The sequence below is a fragment of the Cupressus sempervirens genome, chromosome 11 (genome assembly GCF_028749045.1).
Source record: "Cupressus sempervirens isolate cs-2001-9-10 chromosome 11, ASM2874904v1, whole genome shotgun sequence".
Taxonomy (NCBI): domain Eukaryota; kingdom Viridiplantae; phylum Streptophyta; class Pinopsida; order Cupressales; family Cupressaceae; genus Cupressus; species Cupressus sempervirens.
Window position 1 is genome coordinate 82,762,042 of NC_143128.1, and position 25,405 is coordinate 82,787,446.

Consider the following 25,405-nt stretch of genomic DNA (forward strand, 5'->3'; position numbering starts at 1 on the left):
TCCCACAATGGCTGCAAATTTTTCCCATAAATCAGATTCTTTTTTAGAACTTGCTGTTACACATTCCTTAGCTTCATCTTCATGCCATTCCTCTTGACATTTTTCTTCATTATGCATATTTAAGGCTTCATCAGTTGCCTCCAAAATCTTTTCCATAGGAGTACCTTCCAACATTGTACTCTTCTCTATTTTCAAAGGACACATTATTGTTCCAACCATAACTTTATCACACTCAACTTGCCTCTTTATTCTTCTCATCAACATTTACTTGCTGCACTCCTTTTTTCTGCATTTTATTTTCTCTCAACTTAGCTTCATTCTCTTCACGTTTCCTTCTCAAACTTTTTATTTCCTCTTCTATCTTGCTTACCTCTTCTTTTTGTTTTCTCATTTCTTCTTCCTCTCTTTTCTTCTTTTCTATCACTTCCACCTTCAAGTTTGAAGACTCCATCTCTGAATTTTCTTTCTCAGTCTGATTTTCAGCATCATTCTGTAATTTGTCTTTGAGTACCGGAACCAGTGCAAAGAGTGGGCTCTTCTTTCCTTTCACCTCTTTCAAGAATTCTTTCTTACCCATCACCATAACTTTGGCTTCTGCGGCTTTTGATTCTTCTTGACTTGGCTCAACTAAAGGTATCAATTCAATGAGCTTTCCATTCTTTGTAATGGTATACGTATTCTTCACTCCATGATGTGCCTTGAGATCATATTGCCAGGGTCTGCCGAAAAATAAATGGCATGCATCCATATTAACAATATCAAACAATAATCTATCCTTATAGGCTCCAATCTGAAATTCCACCCAAGCTTGCTCTTCTACTATAGTCTGTTGTCCTTTATTTAACCAAGATACTTTGTAAGGATACGGGTGTTGTATTCTTGGTAGCTTTAACTTTTCCACCATTTCAAGAGACACAAAATTTTCTGTAGAACCAGAGTCTACCAGTACCTTACAAACTTTTCCCCCAGATTTACAGGTAGTTCTGAAAATGGACTTCCTTTGTGGTGGTTCTTCTTTGACAGGCATTTTCAACAGTGTTCTTCTCATCATAAGTGCTTCCCCCTTTTCTGGATAACCATAACTGTCTAAATCGTCTTGTAAATCCGCTTCTTGTGCTAGGTGTATTCTCCTTTCACCATGAGTACTAGAGCTTGCTTTTGTTGGACATTTGTGTGCCATATGACCTTCCTGATTACAGTTGTAGCATCTTATTGGTCCATTTGTCCTTCCTGGTGATCTTCCTCTGAAATTTGGCCTTCTACCTGTGAAACTTCCTCTAAAATTATCAAACTTATTATCTTCATTATGCATCTCCGTTTGTGGCTGAAAATTTGGACTCCTTCCGCTAAATGTACCTCTTCCTCTGAATGGTTGTCTTTCTCTGCCTCTGTTATTATTTTCTTGTCTCCTTTTGATTTTCTCTTCCACCTTTAAAGCCAACTGATAGCACATGGCTACGGTATTAGGACTCAGCAACTGCAACTCTTCTTGTATGTTCATCCTCAAACCATTTAGGTATCTTGCTACCTTGATACTCTCAGGTTCTGCAAATTTTGACCTTAGACTTAACTTCTGAAACTCTTCTGTATAAGTACAGACATCCATATCCCTTTGTCTGAGATTTTGCCTCTTCTGATGCAACTGTACCTCATAGTCTTCAGGGAGATACGTCTCTCTTATCATTGACACCATCTTCTTCCAGGAACAAATCTTCCTTTTATCCTCTTTTACCCTTTCTTCTTGCACAAAATTCCACCATGTAAGGGCTGCTCCCTTCATTCTGGACTTAGCAAATTTAACTTGTTGTGATTCTGAAACTTTCTCACATTCAAAATGATTCTCTAAGGCTTCAATCCATTCCAACACTAATTCAGCGTCCATCTTTCCTGTAAACATAGGTAACTCAACGGGTTTTCCTCCCAAAGCCTTTAAAGCTTTAAAAAATGGCTTCTCATTCTCAGATATTTCATCTTCCTCATCCTTGGGTACTTCTTCCTCCTCTTCTACTTCTTCTTTCATTTCTTTCTTCTCAACCACAGTCTTCATGTGTTCCAACTTACTGGCTAATTCTGCCAATATCCCCTTCAGTTCACTATTCTCTTTTTGGTAAAGTTCTTCTTGCTCCTCAACCTTCTTCGCTAACTCTACATTGGTCACCATCTTGTTTGACCCTATTGAAGAATCTTGATCAGGGGCGTTCAACATATAACTTCACAACCTGCAACTCTCAAGCTCTGATACCAAAAATGATGCAGAGCCACACCTTGGAAAACTCAGGAGGAATCAGTCACTCAACTGAGTTGCTTCAAGGGGCATCTACAACCTCCAGGATCACACACTAAAATCAGATTCAAAACAAAACTTTGAAAATAAAAATCCCCCAAAATATCTTCTTGCTGCCTCCGGATAGAGCTGCACTCAGACATGAATAACTTTCGAACCAAAAAAGATTTACTCAATCCAACCGTTGAGATTTGGCGTAACTAGGTTTCAAACAACATATAAAAATTTGAGAAAAATCCAACGGTTCAAACCCGAGATATTGACCACGCATTGGAGTACATTTTTCTGCAAAACATTGCTTCTTGCTGTCTCTAGATAGACCCGTGAACAGACATGTATAACTTTTGAACTAGACAATATTTTCTCAATCCAACCGTTGATATTTTGCGTAACTAAGTTTCAAACGACATATAAAAATTTGAGAGAAATCCAACGGTTCAAACCCGAGATATTGACCCCGCATCAGAGTACATTTTTCTACAAAACATTGCTTCTTGCTGTCTCTAGATAGACCTGTGAACAGACATGTATAACTTTTGAACCAGATCAAAACTCTTCGATCCCTCTAGTGAAGATGGGCATAATTAGGCCTATAATAACATATCCAAAGCTCATGAAAATCCAACGGTGCATTTGGGAGATATTACCCACGCACTGAGACTAATTTTCTGCAAACATACCAAATTCGACCCAAAACTAAAACTTTTTAATCTTCTGCAAACTATCAACTTGTTTTCAGTGAGAAGATAAGAAAAATCCGTTCAAAACTCAGACCATCGAAAACTTGCACAAAGACAAAATGAAAAAAAATTCCATATCTCTCCAAATTCGATTCTTTTTTTCTGTCTTACATAGCCGACTGGCTCTCTTTTAAAACTGATTTTCTTTTCCTAATTAAAGGATGTGAAACGTTTTCTTCTTATTTTAGAAAAGAAGAATGTCTTCTATCCAAAAAAAGGATAAGAATCTGAAACGTTCTTTTCCTACCAATATTAGACAGTCTAAATCAGGAATATTCCAAAAAACTGCCTACTACCTATTATTGGATTCTGAAAATCATTAAACACTCCACCTACGAATTAAAAACTATTCTAATTTAAGATCCACACACCTGGTCCTAGGTGGCTATATCTGGAGAGCTTATCGAACTGCTACTCTAGGTATGCCACCACATGTAAGACGTTATTACAAACTTCAAAAACTAAAAGCATTTAAAACACAACATTAAATTTCCTATTACATTTTCAACAATGTTGCCTCCTATAGCATTTCTCTTCTCTGCCACTGCAACACATTCATCATTTGCAGCCATAAGGATATCTACAAATGTCTCATCCTCAACTTCCTTTGTTGATTCCTGTATTGGGTCGGATGTGTAGGCCTATCTGCTGTTCTGGAAAGAGTTCTATGAGTTCTAAGTGATCCCATTGCACTATTGTTATTCCCTTGTTCCTGATTTCATCTGTCTTGTGCGTTCATGCGCTCAACCATGGTGGTGAGTGCCGGTAAAGCCTGAGCCATTCGCTCTTGTTTTGTAACCATTTCTCTGAAAAATTCTCATGTTTCCTGATCCTCATTCCTATTGTCTCTTGGTGGTCTACGCTCTTGCCTATCACCCATGGTGTCTGGCTACCCGATAAAATCTTGTTCCTTATCAAACAAAGCTTGCCTGATAGTGAAAAATCCGTGAAAACAATGATTGCTAAACCCTCAGGATGGCAAGATTTAGCTCTAATACAAATGTAATATCCCTTGCCCAAACTGACTAATTTTAGCTGAAGGAATATTGCCAAACACTTGTATTGCTGCCTTTCAATGCTAAGAAATTTAGAATGTTCCCAAATGATATTACAATGCCATTTACAATGAACTAAATGCAAGTGCAGTTCTTTTGATATTTTCAATGCATATACATGGAAACTAGATATGGAATGTATACCTACAGCCAACTGACATTTTGACAAACAATTGACATACAACTATTATGCTAATCATAAATGCTATTAGATGAACATTTCGTCAAACAAATGGTATGCAACAGCTATCTCCTTTATTGAATTCATTCTCATGTACAATGTTGTTATAAGTTTGTCAAGACAATGGCTTACAATAATGACTACAATAATGCCAAAATCTGATTCTGAATTATCACAGAAAAATCATATGCCCTAAAAAACTACAATGTTAACTACTAATAGCTGCAAGAGGAACCTGATAATAGTGATGTCGAAGGACGGAGATGAATCAAGCATAAATACTGTAGCACGGCATCGTTCTTGCGTAGTATAGTTTTGTCTCCAATCAAGTCCCAAACAATAGTTTTGTCTCCAATCAAACATCTTAACAAGTTGCCGAGCTTTTGTTCAAAACTTCAATTTGTCCATCTAAGCGTGGATGAAATGTAGAACTAAACTTAAGCTCGGTATTTAACTTCTTCCAAAGTGTCCTATGAAATTAACCAGTAAACTTAGTATCTCTGACTGAAACAATAGTCTTTGGTAATCCATGTAATCTCACAATTTCTCTGAAAAATAGGTCTGCTATGTGTACTGCATGTGATATAAGGGATGAAATGTGCCATTGTTGAAAAATGATCAACTACAACAAAAATAGAATCATTACCTCTTTGCTATGCTCCACGGAGTTTCCGAGACGAGGACGTTTTAGGGGACGGGAACGTGTTTCCGGTATGGGTACGGGTCGAAGCCAAAATTTAGGAGACGAGACCTCAGGGGACGGCTATAAAATATAGGGGATTTTAAATTTTTTATATATGGAGAATTAGACTTCTTTAGAGATATATTTCTGATATGCATACTATAACAATGATAAATCATAACATTGATAAACCATTCACCATAGAATACATGGAAATTGAAAACTATTAAGATTAGAATCAAAATGAGAATATGATATGATGATATATCCGAATATCGCATACAATTAGCAAAAATGCCCAAAGGCTCCAAGTATCAATCTATCATCATCATGCATGAAATGAAAATCAAAATGACATAATGAAAGTAAATACTAGAAGTGTAAATGAGATGTCCAACTCCATAATAATCAAAAGCAATAATGTATCTGAGTATCTGAAAAGCAGAAAGCCAAATATATGGCTGTCCTCTAGGAATCTAAATCTCTATCTAAATCAAGATCATCATCAATCTCATCCTCTGAATCACTGGGAGGGGTAGGCAGAGGGTCCTCATCCAATGGAACTCCAAGCAGCCCTGGGGGTGTGTTATCCTCATCAATCTGTAATGCATCCTCAGGATTAACATCCCAACGTAGTGCTGGAGTCTGTCGATACTCAAGACTCTGTCGCTCCTGTAGTCGCAATACACTATGAACAGCCACAAGCTTCTCTGATCGTCTAGAGGTAAGGTTGTTCTCTTGACCGATTGAATGAAGCTATATGTAGACCAATTCTTCTCTGCAGCAGAGGAACTCGCAACCTGTGAGAGAAGACGGGTGGCAAGGGCTTTCAGCTCAGGTGCATCTCTACCATGCCATGTCCACCATCCAATCGGGTCCTTTTGAGCTAATGTAGCTCTATCAGTCCTTGCCTCTAGTCTACCAAATGTTGGACCACGAAGATTGGCAAAGTCAAGCCATTGCCCTTGAATTTTTGCAGCATCCTCTGCACTATACATTTTTGAAAGGGCCTTGAAGAAGCCCTCCTTCACCTATATTGAACAAACAAAAATTAAGAAGTGAGAACTTAGAGTTTATAAACTTTACAAATAAAATAAAATATTTAAAAATGTATTATAAAATCAGAATTCTTTAATAAATTAAACTCACCTCCTCATCATTAGATGGAGGCACTCTCCCAAGCCTTGGTGCATACCATTTTGGATTGACTGCATAGGCTGCCATATGAAGTGGGTTGTTCATAGTGTTCCACCTTTTCATTACAATGGGCTTAAGATGCTCCTCATAGAACTCCAAAGTAGGTTCCTTATCTTTAATAGCTTGCTTGATCTGCCCAAGCATGCTATCAAAGGTCTCATAAATCTCTCCAAGGCTAGGAGAGTCAGTATCAGCATATCTAATGACCTGCACAATAGGGTCAATGAAGGAGCAAATGTATCTGCAAATGAAAGAAAATTGCAAGTGAGAAACATAATATGTTAAAAAAATCAGCAAGTGCTTAAATCAGAAAAAAAAATTTATTAAATCAGCAATAATAACAATTATGATATCCACCAATTCTTAAGTTTCTTACCTCATTGTGGTCCACCAATTTTCATCTAGGATTCTTCGTTTGACAAGTCTTCCATCTAGGGTGCTTGATTCATGCCATCTATTCCACTCTGCATTTACCACCATGGATTGTAAGGCCTCTTGAACCTCAAGCATCCTCTCCAACAAAATGAAGTAGCTAGCATATCGAGTCTCCACAGGCTTGAAGAATTCTTTTTTGGAAAATGTCCTAAATAATGCAAGAGATGTGTGATGATTGCAAATAAACATTTGCACGTCTCTAGCCTCAAACACCATAGTCTTTATCCAATCAATTTTCCCAAAGTCCTTCAAGGTGTTATTCAATGCATGTACACAACATGGGGTCCAAAAAATGTGTCTATAGGTGCTCTCTACTATCAATCCAGCTGATTTACACACAAGGGCTGAATCAGTGACTACTTGCACAACATTTGAAGTCCCTACCTCTTCTATAGCATCCTTCAAAATCTGAAATTGGAAGGATGCATCCTTCTTTTTTCCCGAACAATCAATGGCTCTAAGAAAATAGGCCCCTGCTGTACTAGTGACAATAAGATTGATGAGTGGCCGATGTTTGATATCGGTCCAACCATCCATGATAATAGAACATCCATCACTCATCCATGTTTGCCTCATATCCTCCATCAAAATGTTTACTTTTGAGTACTCTTTGTCAAGGATAGTGGTGCGTAATTTAGTCTCTCCTGGTGGTACAAATGAGGGACCAGCAGCATAAATATCTTTGCACATTTGTTTATAGAATCAGGAACGAGAAACATGGTATGGTATGCCATGAGCAACAAGAAATCTGCCAATGGACTCTTCAGCTCTATCTTTTGCTTGTATGTTAAATAAATCAGCCACATTGGTATCTCTCTTAGTCTTGGCCTTTCCCTTCCCTTTACTAACAGTGCTAGTGGGAGTCAATGAGGGTGTGGGTGTGCTACTCATAGGACCCCCGGATTTCAATAACTCCCCCTCCACATACAACCTATTGGCCTCAAGTTTTTCTTCCTCCGTAATTTTTTTGCAACATTTCACCCCTTGCCCACTTATCCATAAAAGATGGCAATACACTCTTGTGTAGCTCCCAAAATAATGGTTCTTACATAAATGACACTCCCATTCCCTACTACCCCCCGAATTTTTCTTCTTATTCTTGTCTACTTTTGTGGCAAATTGTAGGAGAGGTTTCTTAGGGTTGAATGGGCCTTTGGCATATTGTTTTAGGGATTTGGAAGGGCACTCAAATGGATTAGGCATTGCATCTTCCATAGGGACATCTACATTAGGCTCATCAATGGCTGCCCTAGGTCTTTTTCTTGGTCTTTGTAATTGTGACACTTGAGTTTCTTGCATGGCAACTTCCATGCTATCACTACTTCCCACACTCCACTGCTGCTCATGTTTTTGCCTTTGGATTTTACAATGATTTATAGTATACTGCTGCAAGTTATAGAAAAAAAAAATATTTCAATGTTTCATTAACATGCCCTCTCTATGTCATTGAAAAAAATGAAAAATGACAACAAACAACAGTGAAGTTTGAATCAAACAAAAAGAAAATAAAAACCATACCTGGAATGAAGTAGAAATGAAGGCAAAACTTTCTCTTCCACCTCCAAAACACACTCCTCTTTTGTTGTTGTTGAATATTCAATGTTTTCCTCTTCCTCTTCCCAACTTGCAAACAACTCCAAATGAGCAATGAACTCCAACTTAACTATTTAAGAAGACACATTAGGGTTAACAACTTAACATCCATGTGGGCCCTAGGCAGAATAGAAAAGAATAATTTTTTTTTTTTAAAAACCATTTTTTTTAACTTTTTAACTCACCCGCGGCCGGCTGGAAAATAGGGGACGGCGTGGGCAAAAGGGTATGGGCGAGGGACGGGAACCGTAACCAAGTTTCCTATGAAACTTTTTTTGGCATTTCGGGGACCGTCCCCTTTCCCCTCAAAAAGGGACGTCGCAGGGTACGGCCAAAATTTGTACCCGCGTCCCCGTTTCGTACCCGGTACGGGTACTAGGGTACAAAGGCAGGGGACGCGTCCCCATGGAGCATAGCCTCTTTGAGTACTCGGTACTGCATAAACAAAGTCCATACTGATATCTTCCCATAATTTACTAGGAACATGTAACAGTGTATACAAGCCCACATTCTCACTAGTTCCTTTAGCTACTTGACAAACTCTGCAACTCTTTACCAACTTCAACATCCTTACACATCTGTGGCCAAAAGTATCTTTCAGAAATCAACTTCATTGTCTTATCAATCCCAAAATGTCCCGCAAGTCCACCGCTATATTTCTCCTTAATGATGCTTTTGTAATATCCCCATCTTTTTAGCAACTCAGTGGAGTTCTTAGCCTTTACATTCTCCGAAGGCTAAATGAAGAAATAAGGAGAAATTGATTAAATTAATTTCTTATAAAGTCATTAAAAAAAATTAAAATTAAAAAGTGACTATATTTAATTAATTTAATTTTCTAGAAGCACAATTAATTATTGTATTGCAAGGGAGAAGCTTCTAGAGAGTGCATTTTTTAGAAATACAATAAATTATTGTATTGGAAAGGGGGAAGCTCCTAGAGAATGCAATTAAATAATATTTTATTTCCTTCTAGAAGGGTGAAGGAAAAGAATAAATAGAGAGGAAAGCTTCATTGTTAATGATCCAATTATTGTGAATTGCATTTGATATAAACTTGGGAGAAGAAACTAAGGTTTCTGATTTCAATCGGCCATTAGAGAATGTCAACTCTTTAGTGTTGCAACCATTTAAGGTGGTGAAATATCCACTGAATTTGGTATTCAAGAGAGCTTCAATTCAAGAGTTTTGTCTGCGCTTAAATTGGAGAATACAATTATTGTTGGCTACTACAGTACGCAAGAATGATGCCACGCTACAGTACTTAGGCTTGATTCATCTCCATCCTTGGGCATCACTATTATCAAGTTCCTCTTGCAGCTATCAGCAGTTAGCATTGTAATTTTTAGGCAAATGATTTTACTGTGATAATTCAGAATCAGATTTTGGCATTACTATAGTCATTATTGTAAGCCCATTTGTCTTGGCAAACTCATAGCAACATTGTATATGAGAATGAATTCAATAAAGGAGATACATGTTGCATACCATTTGTTTGACGAAATGTCCACCTAATAGCATATATGATCAGCATAATAGTTGTATGTCAATTGTTTGTCAAAATGTCAATTGGTTGTAGGTATGCATTCCATATCTAGTCTCCGTGTATATGCATTGAAAGTACCAAAAGAATTGCACTTGCATATTAGTTCATTGTAAGAGGCATTGAAATATCATTTGCAAATTTTGTAACATTAAAAGGCAGCATACAAGTGTTGGACAATATTCCTTGAGCGCAGGGGATATTACAGCTTGCCCTCATAGATCCTCTTGGTATACACAACTGAATTTCTTTAAACAACATGCCTTATTGAATGATATAATCAACCCATTTGTTTTGCTTATCAAGTATGTGATTCTTACAAGCCTTCCCAAGTTTTACAAAATCAGAATCAATTTCATACAAGTTCTTCAAACCATCAAATCCAAGTACTTCGATACTAATCTCTGACAATAAGCTTCTTCTTTTGTTCAAGGCATCTACTACTTTATTTGACTGTTCACTCTTATGTTTCAATACAAAAGAAAATTTTGGCATATACTCTACTGTGATGTCCCCTTCTAGCTAGAGACATCACTTTAGCTGGTGATTAGCCTATTAGAGACCCTCGTAGACTAATAAGATTGGATAGAGGGTCACCTTGGTGTGGAGATCCTCCAAGGACCAGAGCAGAGTACTCTTTTGGGTTGCCAGAGTTTGTTTATGATGAGTTTTTGCTTTGAGTTTGGCTTGGTCAGGCTATTTTTAGCAGTTTTGGAGTTATAAAGATAGACCCCTGCTATTTTTAGAAAAGGCGTATGGTCATATGCAGTTCTATCATGTTAGCTCCTAGTCCAAACGACATTCAAAAATGTTGAGTAATAATGGAGATATTAATGTTTATTTAGTTAAAATAAACATTATTGGTTTTGAGCCTATATTGTTAAGTTATAATATATAACTTAAGTGAGGGTCATCATATCATAAAAGGGGCCATTGTTTCAATTAATTGTGGGTCCAAGCTTATGGAAAAATTAAAAGGGATTTTATAAGTTTTAATGTAATAACATTTTTTATGTTATTATTATATCTTTTATCCCATATTGAGCGTGGAGACTCATTCTGGAGTTGAGGAGTCCTTATAAACAAACCTTGTCTTCCTTCAAGAGCAAGTTATGAGAATTGCTTAAAAACTTTGCCTTGTGAAATTTCTTGAAGTTGTGGCAACAAGGGTTTCTACAAGTTTGAGAAGAATTCAGACTGTGGAGAACGTAGTATCTTCAGAGTTGATGCAATTTGAGGGTGTGAAATATCACTTGAATTTTGCCTGTGAGTTGACTTCATTTTGGAGTCAATATTGTGTTTTAGTAGGAAAGAATTGGATGAATCTGTTTACAGGTTGGAAGGGGTTATAACAGCAGCTACAGTGCTATGAACAGCAAGCGCTACAGTGAATTAAAAATCAGAAATTTAATATTGCAGTTTTTTATAGGCGCTGCCCAAGGAGGAAGCAACCAGCAGCGTGGTTGCATATTGGAGACAAAAATCAGGTTTTCAACTATTAATGATGATGTTTTTAATGTATTCTTCCAGCAATAAGTATTGTACATACATTAGGAGCCATCTGAATAAATGAATTTGATTAGCATTATAATCAGATTTGAGTTATAATTTTAGGTAAGATTAGTTTTCAATATTTGTATTTTCTTTTCTTCAACTCAAAAACCCAAAAACAGCTTAAAACATTCAAAAACAAACCAAAAACAATCATTACACCCAAGGAAACAAACAGTGATCAGCGTAGAGCCTATTTGGGGTTCTTACATTGGTATCAGAGCCTCATTCCTGCCATCCTGAGGGTTTGGGGAGTCATATGCAGCCACTTAAAATTGGACCACACAGGTACCATACTCATAGGAGAGATCTGATTGAAAGAGAATAGTTACAGGAAACAGGAAATATGGAAGAGAGGCATGATGGTAGTCCACCTAGGAACAGGAGGAATAATGATGATCAGGATACCAGAGAATTCTACCGTGCTATGGTTACAGGGCAGCAGCAGATGGCACAGGCATTACAAGCACTCACTACTATGGTAGAAAGGATGAACCCACCTGTTAGACAAAATGGGGAGCCGAAAGAACAGGGAGATAACAGGAGTGCTACAGGTAATCAGAGACCACAACGGACCCATTCCAGAACAGCTGATAGGCCTACACACCCTACATTTGTTCCAGAGGAGCCAGAAGAAGCTCCAGTAGAGGAGGCGACAGAAGACCTCATATTTGCAGATGCACTCATGGCTGCAAACGATGAATGGGAATTATTAGCTCCGCAGGTTCGGGAGAGGATGACCTTTGAACGCTTTGTAAATCAGAGGAGAGAGCATTATAGGTCACTCAAACAAGATAGGAGGCCTAGAGGTCAAAATAGTGAGCTGAAGAGGGCTATAGGCAAGCTTACTATGCCTACATTTGATGGAAGTGGTAAGATGACAGCTCAAGCTTGGATTCATAAGCTTGACACATTTTTGGCACTAAGGCCAATGACAAAGATTGAAGCTATCAAATATGCCACCTTGCATTTGGAAGGAATAGCACATGATTGGTGGTACCATGGTATGGTAACACTTCAGCATAACCAGGTGACAGAATACCAAGACTTCGTGGATAGGTTGGTTGAAAGATTTGACAAGAAAGATCCAGAGATTTACTTCTGGGGCTTAGCAAAACTGAAACAAACAGGCAACTTGGAGTATTTCATTGGTGAATTTCAGCGGTTGGCAGTCATGGTGCCAAACATTTCTGAGCATAGATTGATAGTTCTTTTCATTGAGGGCCTATCCGAACCACTGAGAGGTTGGATAAAGGCATTTGATCCTATTTTTTTACAGGAAGTGATGAAAAAGGCAAGAAGTATGGAACATGCAGTCCTAACAAACAAATTTCAGTCCAAAGGAGCATCTTCTAGTAAGGATAACAAACCATTTTATAAAAAATCAGAGAGGACTGATTTTTAAAATGATTCTAAAGATAAAACTCCAGCACCTTTTGACAAGGAAACATTAAATGATATGAGGAAGAGAAAATTATGTTTCTACTGTAAGGGACCCTATGATGCAAACCATGATTGTCCTCTTAGGCCAAAGGGAAAAGCTAACAGAGTTATGTGGGCATACTATGAGGAATCAGAATCAGATAATTCAGATCAGCAGTCTGATATAGAGGAAATAGATGGTGAAAAAGAAGAAGACAAGGCTGAAAACTTGTCTAAAATGGAGTCCAAGGATGGGGAAGGAGATGGGCAACTTAGGGAAGCTCGTCTCACTAGTATTAAGCAAGAAGGGTCATTCCGGATGAGAGGAGTAGTTGCTGGACAGCGAGTCATAACCTTGGTTGATACAGGTGCCACTCATAATTTCATTGATGCTAGGATGGTGGAGAAGCGTGGCATACAAACAGAGGAGTTTGGGGGAATTGGAGTGAGGGTAGCGGATGGCTATGTCCTCAAATGTGATCGTAGGATCACTGGACTCCCATTGAAAGTTAATAATTATGACTTTAAGGCAGATTTTTATGTTGTACCTATGGGAGATACAGATATAGTTCTTGGGATGAGTTGGTTGCACGATATTGGTGAGTTCACTCTTAACCTCAAGGAGATGGAGATGAGGTTTAAAGTGAATGGGAAGACACATATTCTTAAGGCAATCAGGGACAGTGATCTCAGGATGGTCTCTTTTCGTAGAATGGCTAGATTGATTCGACATGATCAGGTAGAGTGGGCAGCAAAGTGCATGTTGATGCCATCACAAGAGGGACAGCATAAGATTGAATATCCTCCTGATATTCAGGAGCTTAGAGTTAAACACTCTAAGGTGTTCAGTGACATTCCACCAGGTAGACCACCAGACAGAGGTATTGAGCACATCATTGAGTTAGAGGAGGGGGCTAAGCCCATCATGATTACACCTTACAGGCACCCGAAGAGGTTGAAGGATGAAATTGAGAAAACCATAAAGGAGTTACTTGCTATGGGCCACATTAGACCAAGTAAGTCTCCTTTTGCTTCTTCAGTGGTGTTAGTAAAGAAGAAGGATGGGACATTGAGGATGTGCATTGATTACAGAGTGCTTAATAGGAAGATGATTAAAAACAGATACCCCATTCCCAGGATCGATGAGTTGATAGATGAGCTTCATGGAGCTTGCTTCTTCTCAAAGATAGATTTGAGATCAGGCTATCACCAGATCAGAGTTAGAGAGCAGGACATCGAGAAAACAGCCTTTAGATGTCATTGTGGCCATTTTGAGTTTGTAGTTATGCCATTTGGGCTAACTAACGCACCTGCTACTTTTCAAGCAACAATGAATAGGGTTTTCCATCCTCAGTTGAGGAGATTTGTACTTGTCTTCTTCGATGATATCTTGGTATATAGTAGATCTTGGGAGGAGCACTTGGTTCACCTGGACACGGTGCTGGGTATATTGGACAGAGAATCCTTGTATGCAAAGGAGTCGAAGTGTGATTTGGGCATGACAGAGTTCTTGTACTTGGGTCACATCATCAGTGCAGAGGGCGTGTGCATGGATCCTGAAAAGATTCGTGCCATTGTGGAGTGGCCTTCACCGGTGAACCTTACACAGTTGAGGGGCTTTCTAGGACAATGTTGTTTCTATAGGAGGTTTGTGGATGGATATTCCAGGCATGCGGCACCCTTGACAGATTTGATGAGAAAGGGAGCTTTCTTGTGGACTCTTGAGGCACAGGAGTGTTTTGAGAAATTTAAGGGGTTGATGACTTCTTGTCCAGTGTTAGCATTACCAGATTTCAGAATACCTTTTGAGCTACATTGTGATGCTTCCGGAGAGGGCATTGGAGCGGTGCTTATGCAGGAGAAGCACCCTATTGCTTATGAGAGCAGGAAATTGAGAGGGCCAGAGCGGAGCTTCAGCATATATGATAAGGAGATGTTAGCCATTATGCATGCTTTGGCCAAATTCAAGCAATATTTGATAGGTAGCAAATTTTGTATCAAAACCGACCATAATAGCCTAAGACACTTTTTGGGGCAGCGAGATCTCAATAATAGGCAGCAAAAGTGGGTGAGCAAGTTACAGTCCTATGACTTTGACATTACATATTTTAAGGGGACACAGAATGTAGTTGTTGATGCCTTATCACGTAGGCCCCATTTGAGCTTATTGACAGACATATCGGAGGATTGGAGACACTTGATCCTTGCAGAGTATGCAAAGGACACTTGGGCAGTTGGATTCATAGATGGGACTATTCAGGACAGCAGATACACCCTTGTGGATGAGCTCATCATTTACAAAGGACGAATATTTTTGGTCCCAAGATCAATAGTGAGGAGGGTGGTTTTGAAATCTTTTCATGATTCACCTATGGTAGGACATCCTGGTTTCTACAAGACATACCGACAGATTAGAGAGCGATTCACATGGAAAGGGCTCAAAGCAGAGGTACTTCAGTATGTTAGGGAGTGTCCCACTTGCCAGCAGAATAAGCAAGAACACTCCTATTCAGCCGGTTTACTTCAGCCACTTCCGATTCCTGATAGGAAGTGGGAGTGTTTGTCTATGGACTTCATCACAGGACTGCCTAGAACCCAAGGCAGGGACTGCATATATGTGGTTGTGGATCGCCTTACGAAGTTTGCACAATTCTTTCCGATCACTGCTACATACACTGCTACACAGGTGGCAGAGTTGTTCTTCAAAGAGATATTCAGATTACATGGCTTACCTCGGAGCATTGTAAGTGACAGAGACAGCAGGTTTATGAGTCACTTTTGGCAGGAGCTATTCAGGTTGTGTGCGACAGAGCTCACTCCAAGTACTAGCTACCACCCTCAGACAGATGGTCAAACAGAGATAGTAAACAAATGGGTGGAGTGATATCTCAGAAATTATATAGCAGGGCAACAGAGGGCATGGGTAAAGTGGATTTATCTCTGTGAGTATTGCTACAATACCACTTATCACATGTCTATTCAGATGTCACCCTTTATGGCCCTGTATGGGTATGAGGCACCCAATTTTATGGATCTGCTTTTGAGTGACAGTAGAGTGCCCAGTGCAGGTGATTTATTACAGGAGAGTCAAAACCTTGTTAAGACTCTCAAGGATAATCTAAGGCACAAAATCAGCAGAAGCAATATGCAAATCAGAAGAGGACTGAGCGGACTTTTGAGGTTGGAGACATGGTGTATCTCATGTTGCAGCCTTACCGTCAATCCACTCTCAAGAAGAGTGGTGCCGAGAAACTCAAGCCACGATACTATGGTCCATTTAGGATCATCAGGAAAGTGGGAGAGGTGGCTTATGAGTTAGACTTGCCGGCGGAGAGCAAGGTGCACAATGTTTTTCATGTGTCACGCCTCAAGAAGGCGCTAGGGCATCATATTGTGCCTTCTACAGTACTACCACCCCTGGATGATGAGGGAAAACTTGTTTTGATACCGGAGGCTATCATTGATTTTAGAGAGAGGAACTTGAGGAGACGTACCATCCGGGAATATTTGGTGAAGTGGAAGGATTTGCCGGTAGAGGATGCTACTTGGGAGAGCGAGGAGATTTTACAGCATCCAGAGTTGAGATTGCTTGAGGACAAGCAATTTCAGGGAGGGCGGACTGTGATGTCCTCTTCTAGCTAGAGACATCACTTTAGCTGGTGATTAGCCTATCAGAGACCCTCGTAGGCTAATAAGATTGGATAGAGGGTCACCTTGGTGTGGAGATCCTCCAAGGACCAGAGCAGAGTACTCTTTTGGGTTGCCAGAGTTTGTTTATGATGAGTTTTTGCTTTGAGTTTGGCTTGGTTAGGCTATTTTTAGCAGTTTTGGAGTTATAAAGATAGACCCCTGCTATTTTTAGAAAAGGGGTATGGTCATATGCAATTCTATCATGTTAGCTCCCAGTCCAAACGACATTCAAAAATGTTGAGTAATAATGGAGATATTAATGTTTATTTAGTTAAAATAAACATTATTGGTTTTGAGCCTATATTGTTAAGTTATAATATATAACTTAAGTGAGGGTCATGATATCATAAAAGGGGCCATTGTTTCAATTAATTGTGGTCCAAGCTTATGGAAAAATTAAAAGGGATTTTCTAAATTTTAATATAATAACATTTTTTATGTTATTATTATATCTTTTATCCCACATTGAACGTGGAGACTCATTCTGGAGTTGAGGAGTCCTTATAAACAAACCTTGTCTTCCTTCAAGAGCAGGTTATGAGAATTGCTTAAAAACTTTGCCTTGTGAAATTTCTTGAAGTTGTGGCAACAAGGGTTTCTACAAGTTTGAGAAGAATTCAGATTGTGGAGAACGTAGTATCTTCAGAGTTGATGCAATTTGAGGGTGTGAAATATCACTTGAATTTTACCTGTGAGTTGACTTCATTCTGGAGTCAATATTGTGTTTTAGTAGGAAAGAATTGGATGAATCTGTTTACAGGTTGGAAGGGGTTATAACAGCAGCTACAGTGCTGTGAACAGTACAGCGCTACAGTGAATTAAAAATCAGAAATTTAATATTGCGGTTTTTGATAGGCGCTGCCCAAGGAGGAAGCAACCAGCAGCGTGGTTGCGTATTGGAGACAAAAATCAGGTTTTCAACTATTAATGATGATGTTTTTAATGTATTCTTCCAGCAATAAGTATTGTACATACATTAGGAGCCATCTGAATAAATGAATTTGATTAGCATTACAATCAGATTTGAGTTATAATTTTAGGTAAGATTAGTTTTCAATATTTGTATTTTCTTTTCATCAACTCAAAAACCCAAAAACAGCTTAAAACATTCAAAAACAAACCAAAAACAATCATTACACCCAGGGAAACAAACAGTGATCAGCGTAGAGCCTATTTGGGGTTCTTACATCTACCCACTTCATGTGTCTCTAATTCAACTTATTCTAACTACCCAAGTACTATAAGGCTTAATGATCAGTGTATAATACAAATTCCTTAGGCATCAAGTAAAGTTTCCATTTCTTCAAAGGTTGAACTAATATGCAAGTGCAATTGCTCCATCAACATCTTCTTGCTCTTTTGCTAACGTTGTTATTTGTGCAGCTGGTAATCCCTTCTTGTCTCTTGCACTACCCTCACACATGTTAATTCCTTCACCCATAGGGCCCAAAAAATGTAGTTTCATTCGGAAATAGGAGCTTCTATATTGTACATTGCAATAATTGCATTTCCATATGTATGATCCACCCCCAGGACATTGTGTGATTCTTGTTGTGTGTCTTCATAAAAGAGACCCCTTATCAATTTTGAGATCTGATAATCCAACCCCACCCACTAAGCCTTAACTACTCATTGTTTTATTCATGCAATCTAGAAAATAGAAGAAAGAAAACCACGCTTTAACACTTACACAAAAACTTGAAAGTTTGCAAAACTAGAAATAAATCAATAATCTATGAAAGAACTAAAGAAAATGGTTGAAATGCATACCTTAAACACTTCTTGCAAGGTATTTGTAGCTCCACAACCGATCTTCTTTGAATCCAAACACTTTATTTCAAACTAGCAACTATGAGAGAGCAAAATCAAAGAGCAAATAAACATGCATAATGAATAAAAGGGGCATTTTTAGGGTTTAGACAAAAAAAAACATAAAAAATTGCAAATAGGCCCACTAAATATTTATTTTCAATGCTTGTTGTGCTGTGGATCCACCCTGGATCCTCGAGGATCCAGACAGGATCCTCATTCCTGCCTATGGACTCGTTCAGATCCTGCAGCTCCACAACCGATCTCCTTCAAATCCAAACACTTTACTTCAAACTAGCAACTATGAGAGAGCAAAATCAAAGAGCGAATGAACGTGCATAATGAATAAAAGGGGCATCTTTAGAGTTCAAACAAAAAAAAACATAAAAAATTGCAAATTGGCCCACTAAATATTTATTTTTAATGCTTGTTGTGCTACGGATCCTCATTCCTGCCTGTGGATCCGTTCGGATCCAAGCAAGGATCCAGATCCCGAACGGACCCAAATCTGGATCCGGCCTCTGACTTGCAAATTTAGAAATTGTTAAAGTATCAGACTTTAGACTTATATTATTCAGAATAACTACTCAAGACAAGGATATAATATAATACTGAGGATAGTATGAAGTATCCGCTGCTCTGCAATATATACTGGAAGATGGTATGAAGTATCCACTACTCTACAATATATACTGGAAGGCTTATGTAACTTGTGTTCGCTGTATATTACAAAGTCAGCAATGATGGCTCCTTATATGAGTGCGGCTTTGTTCAAGAGTCACGACCAATAGCCGTGACTCATATTTGAGTCACGTCTATCAGATGTGGCTTAATGTAAACATTAGACAAACTAACGTTAACAATAGATAACATGACGACACCCGATAACATGTCGTCACTCAAATAAATTGATGGAAGGAGATAATAATATAACAATGTGAGGTGATTAGTTTATTTATAACTTATGTATTCATATTTATATTTTAGGATATCTGCATATATACATATACATATATATATATATATATATAAGCATTTATGAATAACTCTTCAACTAATCTATACATTAACAGAAACTAAGATAAAAACTATTAGAGACTAGCTCTTTTTTTGGGAGTGGAATATCATAAATAGATCTAATGACATCCCTAGCGATAATACCTTCATCTTTATGATATGGCCCAACGTTTTTATGCTTTCACTGGACCACTTTTGAATAGAACACCATTGTTGTAATGCCAAAGGTTTATTATTGATTTCCACAGGTCACCGAGTAAATCTGAAAGGGCTCAAAGGATCAACATTAATATAGATCAGAGATCCCAGAATCACCATGATTCAGGTGATTCTGCGATTCAATTCAAGGCTGCCAAGTAATGCTAACTTGGTGAGTTAATCAGCCAATTTTTGGTCAGAAATCGCCCAACTCAGCGATTCACCATAAATTGCCTAAAATTGCCATGACTAGGGGGTATAAATCGGCTATTCAAAGGAGTTTTAATGTTTTGTGAATGGATTTTATGAAATTAACTTTTCTGATAAAACAAAGGCAGCATAGAAAGATTCTGTAAGTAATGAATCTGAAGATTGTATTCTTATAAAAGAAAGGTTTATTTTCCAGATTGCCATATGTTTGTATTTGTTGTTTGAAATCTGATGATTGTGACAAAGAAACTTTTGTAAAGATCAGATTAACATAATTGAAGTATGTCTGAAAAGATGTAGTCTCTGGAGTATCATGTGAGCAGATTGTATGAAGAAACAAGTGTTCTGCAGACTGATTAAAACTAAACAGCATGCAAATGTTTTAATCCTATAGACTCTGTGGAATATCGTTACACTTTACACTTTATAGTTACATACATTTATGATTCAATGTCATTGGTTTTATGGATTCTACATAAATTTATGATTCAATGTCATTGGTGTTATGGATCTTACATACATTTAGAATTTGACAACATTTATAATTCTATTATCTGTGTCATATGATCCTATGTTTTATATTTACTTCAGCTACAAATTTAGATTTTATGTATGTGATGGATTTATCATTTATGTTTCTTATTTATGTATGTTAGCTTCTATTTGATGATGTTATAGTGTTTTTAAGTTATATTCAATAAAGGGTGCATGAAATAAGTTTTAAATTGTTAAAATCTCTAAATTTCAAGGTTTTTTTTCATTTTGTGAGTCGTAGCCAAGTCTGAGTTGAGTACGAGTTTGGGAACTATGATATAGATACATCTTACTCAACGACAAAACTTTAACCTACTCCCAAGCCTTCAAGACGGAGCTAAAAACAAGCCTTCAAGATTGAGCTAAAAACTAATGAACCGCCATATTTTTTTAGTGACATCTCAATCAACATGAAAACTTTTAACCTGCTCCTGAGCCTTATATATTGAGTTAAAAACCAAAGAACCCTAGTAAGGCATCTAAAATTTCCCAAACAGGAGATCCACAAAGCCAAAGCCTTTCCAATCAAGCCTGTACTTTGGATATTTACTCCATATATTATGCCTGATCAACACTTCACAATGCTTCCAAACATCAAACTCTCTTCACAGCCAGAGACACACTGTACATACGAGTCCTTTAGATCTATGTGCACAAACTCTGCTGACCTACAGCACCATTTCCAATTAACAACATTTCTCATTCTACGATACTTTTGTATCTGACCACAGAAAGTGCCTAATTAACTTTCAAAGTGCTTTAGTGAGAATAATATACCAACCAAGCTGAAGAAAAATACAAAGAATAAGAAGCACAGAATTTATGATGAACTTGGAATTTGCTAGCAATTGTAAGAAAATTTGTATGTGAGTTACCCGTCTTCTTTAACACTTTAGCCATAACTCAATCCGTTGTTTCTTGCAAAGCTACCAAGGTAGCTCAAGTTTTAACTGCTTGTTAGGGCCATCTTTCTCCCAACCATCTTGAACATGCCAATGCAGGATCTCCTTCCAACAAACAATAGTAGACCTATGAGAACAACTTTGGAATAGAAGCATTCTAGTATCTGTAATGTCCCCATCTTTTTAATAACTCAGTGGAGTTCTTAGCCTTTACATTCTCCGAAGGCGAAGTGAAGAAATAAAGAAAAATTGATTAAATTAATTTCTTATAAATTCATTAAAAAAAATTAAAATTAAAAAGTGACTATATTTAATTTATTTATTTTTTTAGAAATACAATAAATTATTGTATTGGAAAAGGGGAAGCTTCTAGAGAATGCAATTAAATAATATTTTATTTCCTTCTAGAAGGGTGAAGGAAAAGAATAAATAGAGGGGAGAGCTTCATTGTTAATGATCCAATTATTGTGAATTGCATTTGATATAAACTTGGGAGAAGAAACTAAGGTTTCTGATTTCAGTCGGCCATTAGAGAACATCAACTCTTTAGTGTTGCAACCATTTGAGGTGGTGAAATATCCACTAAATTTGGTATTCAAGAGAGCTTCAATTCAAGAGTTTTGTCTGCGCTTAAATTGGAGAATACAATTATTGTTGGCTACTACAATACGCAAGAATGATGCCGCGCTACAGTGCTTAGGCTTGATTCATCTCCATCCTTGGGCATCACTATTATCAAGTTCCTCTTGCAGCTATTAGCAGTTAGCATTGTAATTTTTAGGCAAATGATTTTGCTGTGATAATTCAGAATCAGATTTTGGTATTACTGTAGTCATTATTGTAAGCCCATTTGTCTTGGCAAACTCATAGCAACATTGTACATGAGAATGAATTCAATAAAGGAGATACATATTGCATACCATTTGTTTGACAAAATGTCCACCTAATAGCATATATGATCAGCATAATAGTTGTATGTCAATTGTGTGTCAAAATGTCGGTTGTAGGTATGCATTCCATATCTAGTCTCCACGTATATGCATTGAAAGTACCAAAAGAATTGCACTTGCATATTAGTTCATTGTAAGAGGCATTGGAATATCATTTGCAAATTTCTTAGCATTAAAAGGCAGCATACAAGTGTTGAACGATATTCTTTGAGCACAAGGGATATTACAGCTTTCCCTCATAGATCCTCTTGGTATACACAACTGAATTTCTTTAAACAACATGCTTTATTGAATGATATAATCAACCCATTTGTTTTGCTTATCAAGTATTCTTACAAGCCTTCCTAGGTTTTACAAAATCAAGATCAATTTCATACAAGTTCTTCAAACCATCAAATCCAAGTACTTTGATCCTCATCTCTAACAAGAAGCTTCTTCTTTTGCTCAAGGCATCTACTACTTTATTTGACTGTTCACTCTTATGTTTCAATAAAAAAGAAAAGTTCTGCATATACTCTACCCACTTCATGTGTCTCTAATTCAACTTATTCTAACTACCCAAGTACTATAAGGCTTAATGATCAGTGTATAATACAAGTTCCTGAGGCATCAAGTAATGTTTCCATTTCTTCGAAGCTTGAACAATTGCAAAAAACTCTTGATCATAGACTAAATATTTCTTCTTAGCATCATTCAACTTCTCACTAAAGAAAATTATAGGCTTACGTTCTTGACTCAAAACAGCTCTAATTGCATTATCACTAGCATCACAATTAACTTGTAAAACTTTAGTAATTCTGCAAACACAGGTAATTCTACTACCTTTTGTTTCAATGTTTCAAAGCTCTTGTTTTCTCCTTCTGTCCATATGAATTCCTTTTATATCTCCTCTCATTGTCTCTGTCATAGTATTATATACTAAACTGAAATTTCTGATAAACTTCCTGCAAAAACTTGCCAATCCATGAAATGATCTAACTTCTCCAACATTCTCAGGTGTAGACAACTCAAGTATAGCTTTTACCCTTTCAGGATTCATCTCAAGTCCATCAGCAAATATAACAAAACCAAAGTACACAATCTCTTCCTTTGTGAAAGAATATTTCTTCAGATTTATCAACTTCTCCTCCTCCTTCAATCTCTGCAACACTTATCTAATATGTATTAGGTGTTCCTCTTTAGTCTTTCTGTAAATTAGTGTCATCAAGATACACAATCACAAATTTCCCTAAGAATTCCTTCAATGCCTCATTCATCAGTCTCATGAAAGTGTTAGGTGCATTAGTTAAACCAAAAGGCATACCACTCATACAAACCCTCATTAGTCTTCAAAGCAGTCCTCATCCCCTTCTCTGATTCTAATCAGCTGCAAACCACTCTTGAAATCAATTATGGTAAAATACTTTGCTCCACTCAAACAAATCCATAATGTCATCCATCCTAGGCAAAGGAAACCTATACTTCACCATTTCCCTATTTATAGCTCTAGAATCAGTGCACATTTTCCATTCTTCTTAGGTGTCAATATTGAAGGTACTGCACAAGGACTCAAACATTCTTCGCAAGCAATTCTTGCACTTGTCTATCCAATTCTTCATTCTCTACAAGTGTTAACCTATGTGGTGCCTTATTAGGCAAACTAGCTTCTGGCATTAAATCAATACGATGACTAATACTTCTCACGGGAGGTAAAACATCAAGAACATTATTTGAAATAATATCTTGAAATTATGTCAACAAAGATCTAACCCTAGGTGCATGCTCAAGTTCATCTTGTTTCTCAGTCTTTCTAAGAATCAAAGCAAAACAAACATTATGTTCTTTGTTCAATTGTCCATTCCACAAGGTTCTTTTGATCATCAGGTTCTCTCCATTTTAAGTTCATTAGGTGAATCAATAGCTTCTTCTTGAATTAAGGCATTTCTACTACTACTTCATGACTTCTTGCCAGAATAGGTACATTCAAAGGCTCCATATCCTCCTCCACATTTAAAACAAGTGCCCTTAAACCAAGATCTATCTTCCCTTTTGCCATTACTAGTATTCCTAGAGTAAACACAAGAATTACCTCTAGTGTAGTTACCTCCTCCTCTACTACCATTATCCTTTGATTTACACTTATCTTGAGATGTAATATCAGATCTGCTACTTTCTCCATAAGATCTACCTCTACTTTTCTAAAATCTTCCTCCCCTTGTCCTCTGTCTGTGCTCTTGTTTCTTTGCCAATATTTCTTCAGCCCTCAAGGCATGCAAGCATGCTTCTTCCACACTTTCCATCTTCACAAAGTTAATTTCATCTTGAATTCAAGTCCTCAATCGAATAAGATATCTAGCAACTTTTTCAACCTCATCATCAACATGTCCAGCTCTGATATCCAATTTGTAGAATTCCTCAATGTAGTAGTCTTTCACAATCATGTCTTTTTCCCTCGAATTTTGCATTCTCCTTAACAACTTAACTATATAATCAGCAGGACGAAATTTCTTCATCAACTTACCGAACACTTTCACCCAAGTCCTGATCTTTTCCTTTCCTCTTCTTTGTTTATCAATTTGCAAGTGTTCCCACCAAAGAGAAGCATGTCCTCTCAATTTAGTGGTCATTGTCCTCACCTTCCTATCATCAAGGGTACTTTCATAATCAAAATACTTTTCCCTCTTAAAGATCCAATCCAACAAAGCATTTGTATCAAGCTTTCCACAATAACTAGAAGGATCAAAAGAAGATCTGAAATATGTTCTAGTCAAAGCTCTCAAAAGCCTCTCCTCATCCTGTTCCACTTCAAGTTCAGGGTTAGGTGTAACTGTTGCTTCTTCATTACTAACATCATCAAGATGTACTCCACTTCTCTAGGTTGTCTCAACAACTTCAAGTCTGGCTGTAATTTGTCTCAACATGTCCTTAATAGCATTATTTGTATTTCCTCTACCTCGAACTATTTTGACAATATTTCCTGCAAAAATCGTAACCCTCTACAAGTTATAGGTCAGAAACCAAGTCTGCCACCTTACAACCAATCCAACCAAGGTTCTCCATGATCCAAAGACTCTACAAAGAAAGAAACCTTCACTCTGATACCACCTAACACAAGGGAAGTTCAGTAAATGGTTCAAGAGGCACTTACCAACCACCCCTGCTAGAGTTACACATAGGAGCACAACCTAATATATTTATTCCAATGTAGATATGATGAGACAGTTTCATTACAATATGCCAAGCATAAGTCCTACTTGGTTTCAGCCATATAAAATTGAATTACAACATCAAGCTTAGAAGCTCGAGCTTCCAAAGCCAAATATTTCTATCTTTCTTCTTACTATCCTAATTGCTACTTACTCTATTCCTAGACCTCAAATATATAGCCATCAAGACCACAAGTCAACGTGACAGATACAATTATTATAAAAGA

The 25,405-nt window shown here is 37.5% G+C and overlaps 2 protein-coding genes across 3 annotated transcripts in view; both read right to left on the minus strand.

The window, feature by feature from the left end:
- Nucleotides 1-25,405, minus strand: part of LOC149528330 (uncharacterized) — a 58,512-nt gene that overhangs the window by 12,985 nt on the left and 20,122 nt on the right. The window lies entirely within an intron of this gene.
- LOC149528331 (uncharacterized) lies at nt 5,309-7,907 on the minus strand. The gene is made up of 3 exons (XM_089810847.1): nt 6,516-7,907; nt 6,092-6,380; nt 5,309-5,973 (listed from the first exon to the last, which is right to left on the minus strand). Exons 1-3 carry the CDS (start codon nt 7,262-7,264, stop codon nt 5,431-5,433), a joined length of 1,581 nt encoding a protein of 526 aa, XP_089666973.1. The 5' UTR covers nt 7,265-7,907; the 3' UTR covers nt 5,309-5,430.

Excerpts from the sequence above, each read along its gene's own strand:
- LOC149528331 (XM_089810847.1), bottom strand. The coding sequence starts at position 7,264 with ATGTGCAAAGATATTTATGCTGCTGGTCCCTCATTTGTACCACCAGGA. Across the intron at positions 6,381-6,515 it reads AATTGGTGGACCACAATGAG|ATACATTTGCTCCTTCATTG; the intron begins GTAAGAAACTTA and ends TTTCATTTGCAG. Across the intron at positions 5,974-6,091 it reads CTCCATCTAATGATGAGGAG|GTGAAGGAGGGCTTCTTCAA; the intron begins GTGAGTTTAATT and ends TGTTCAATATAG.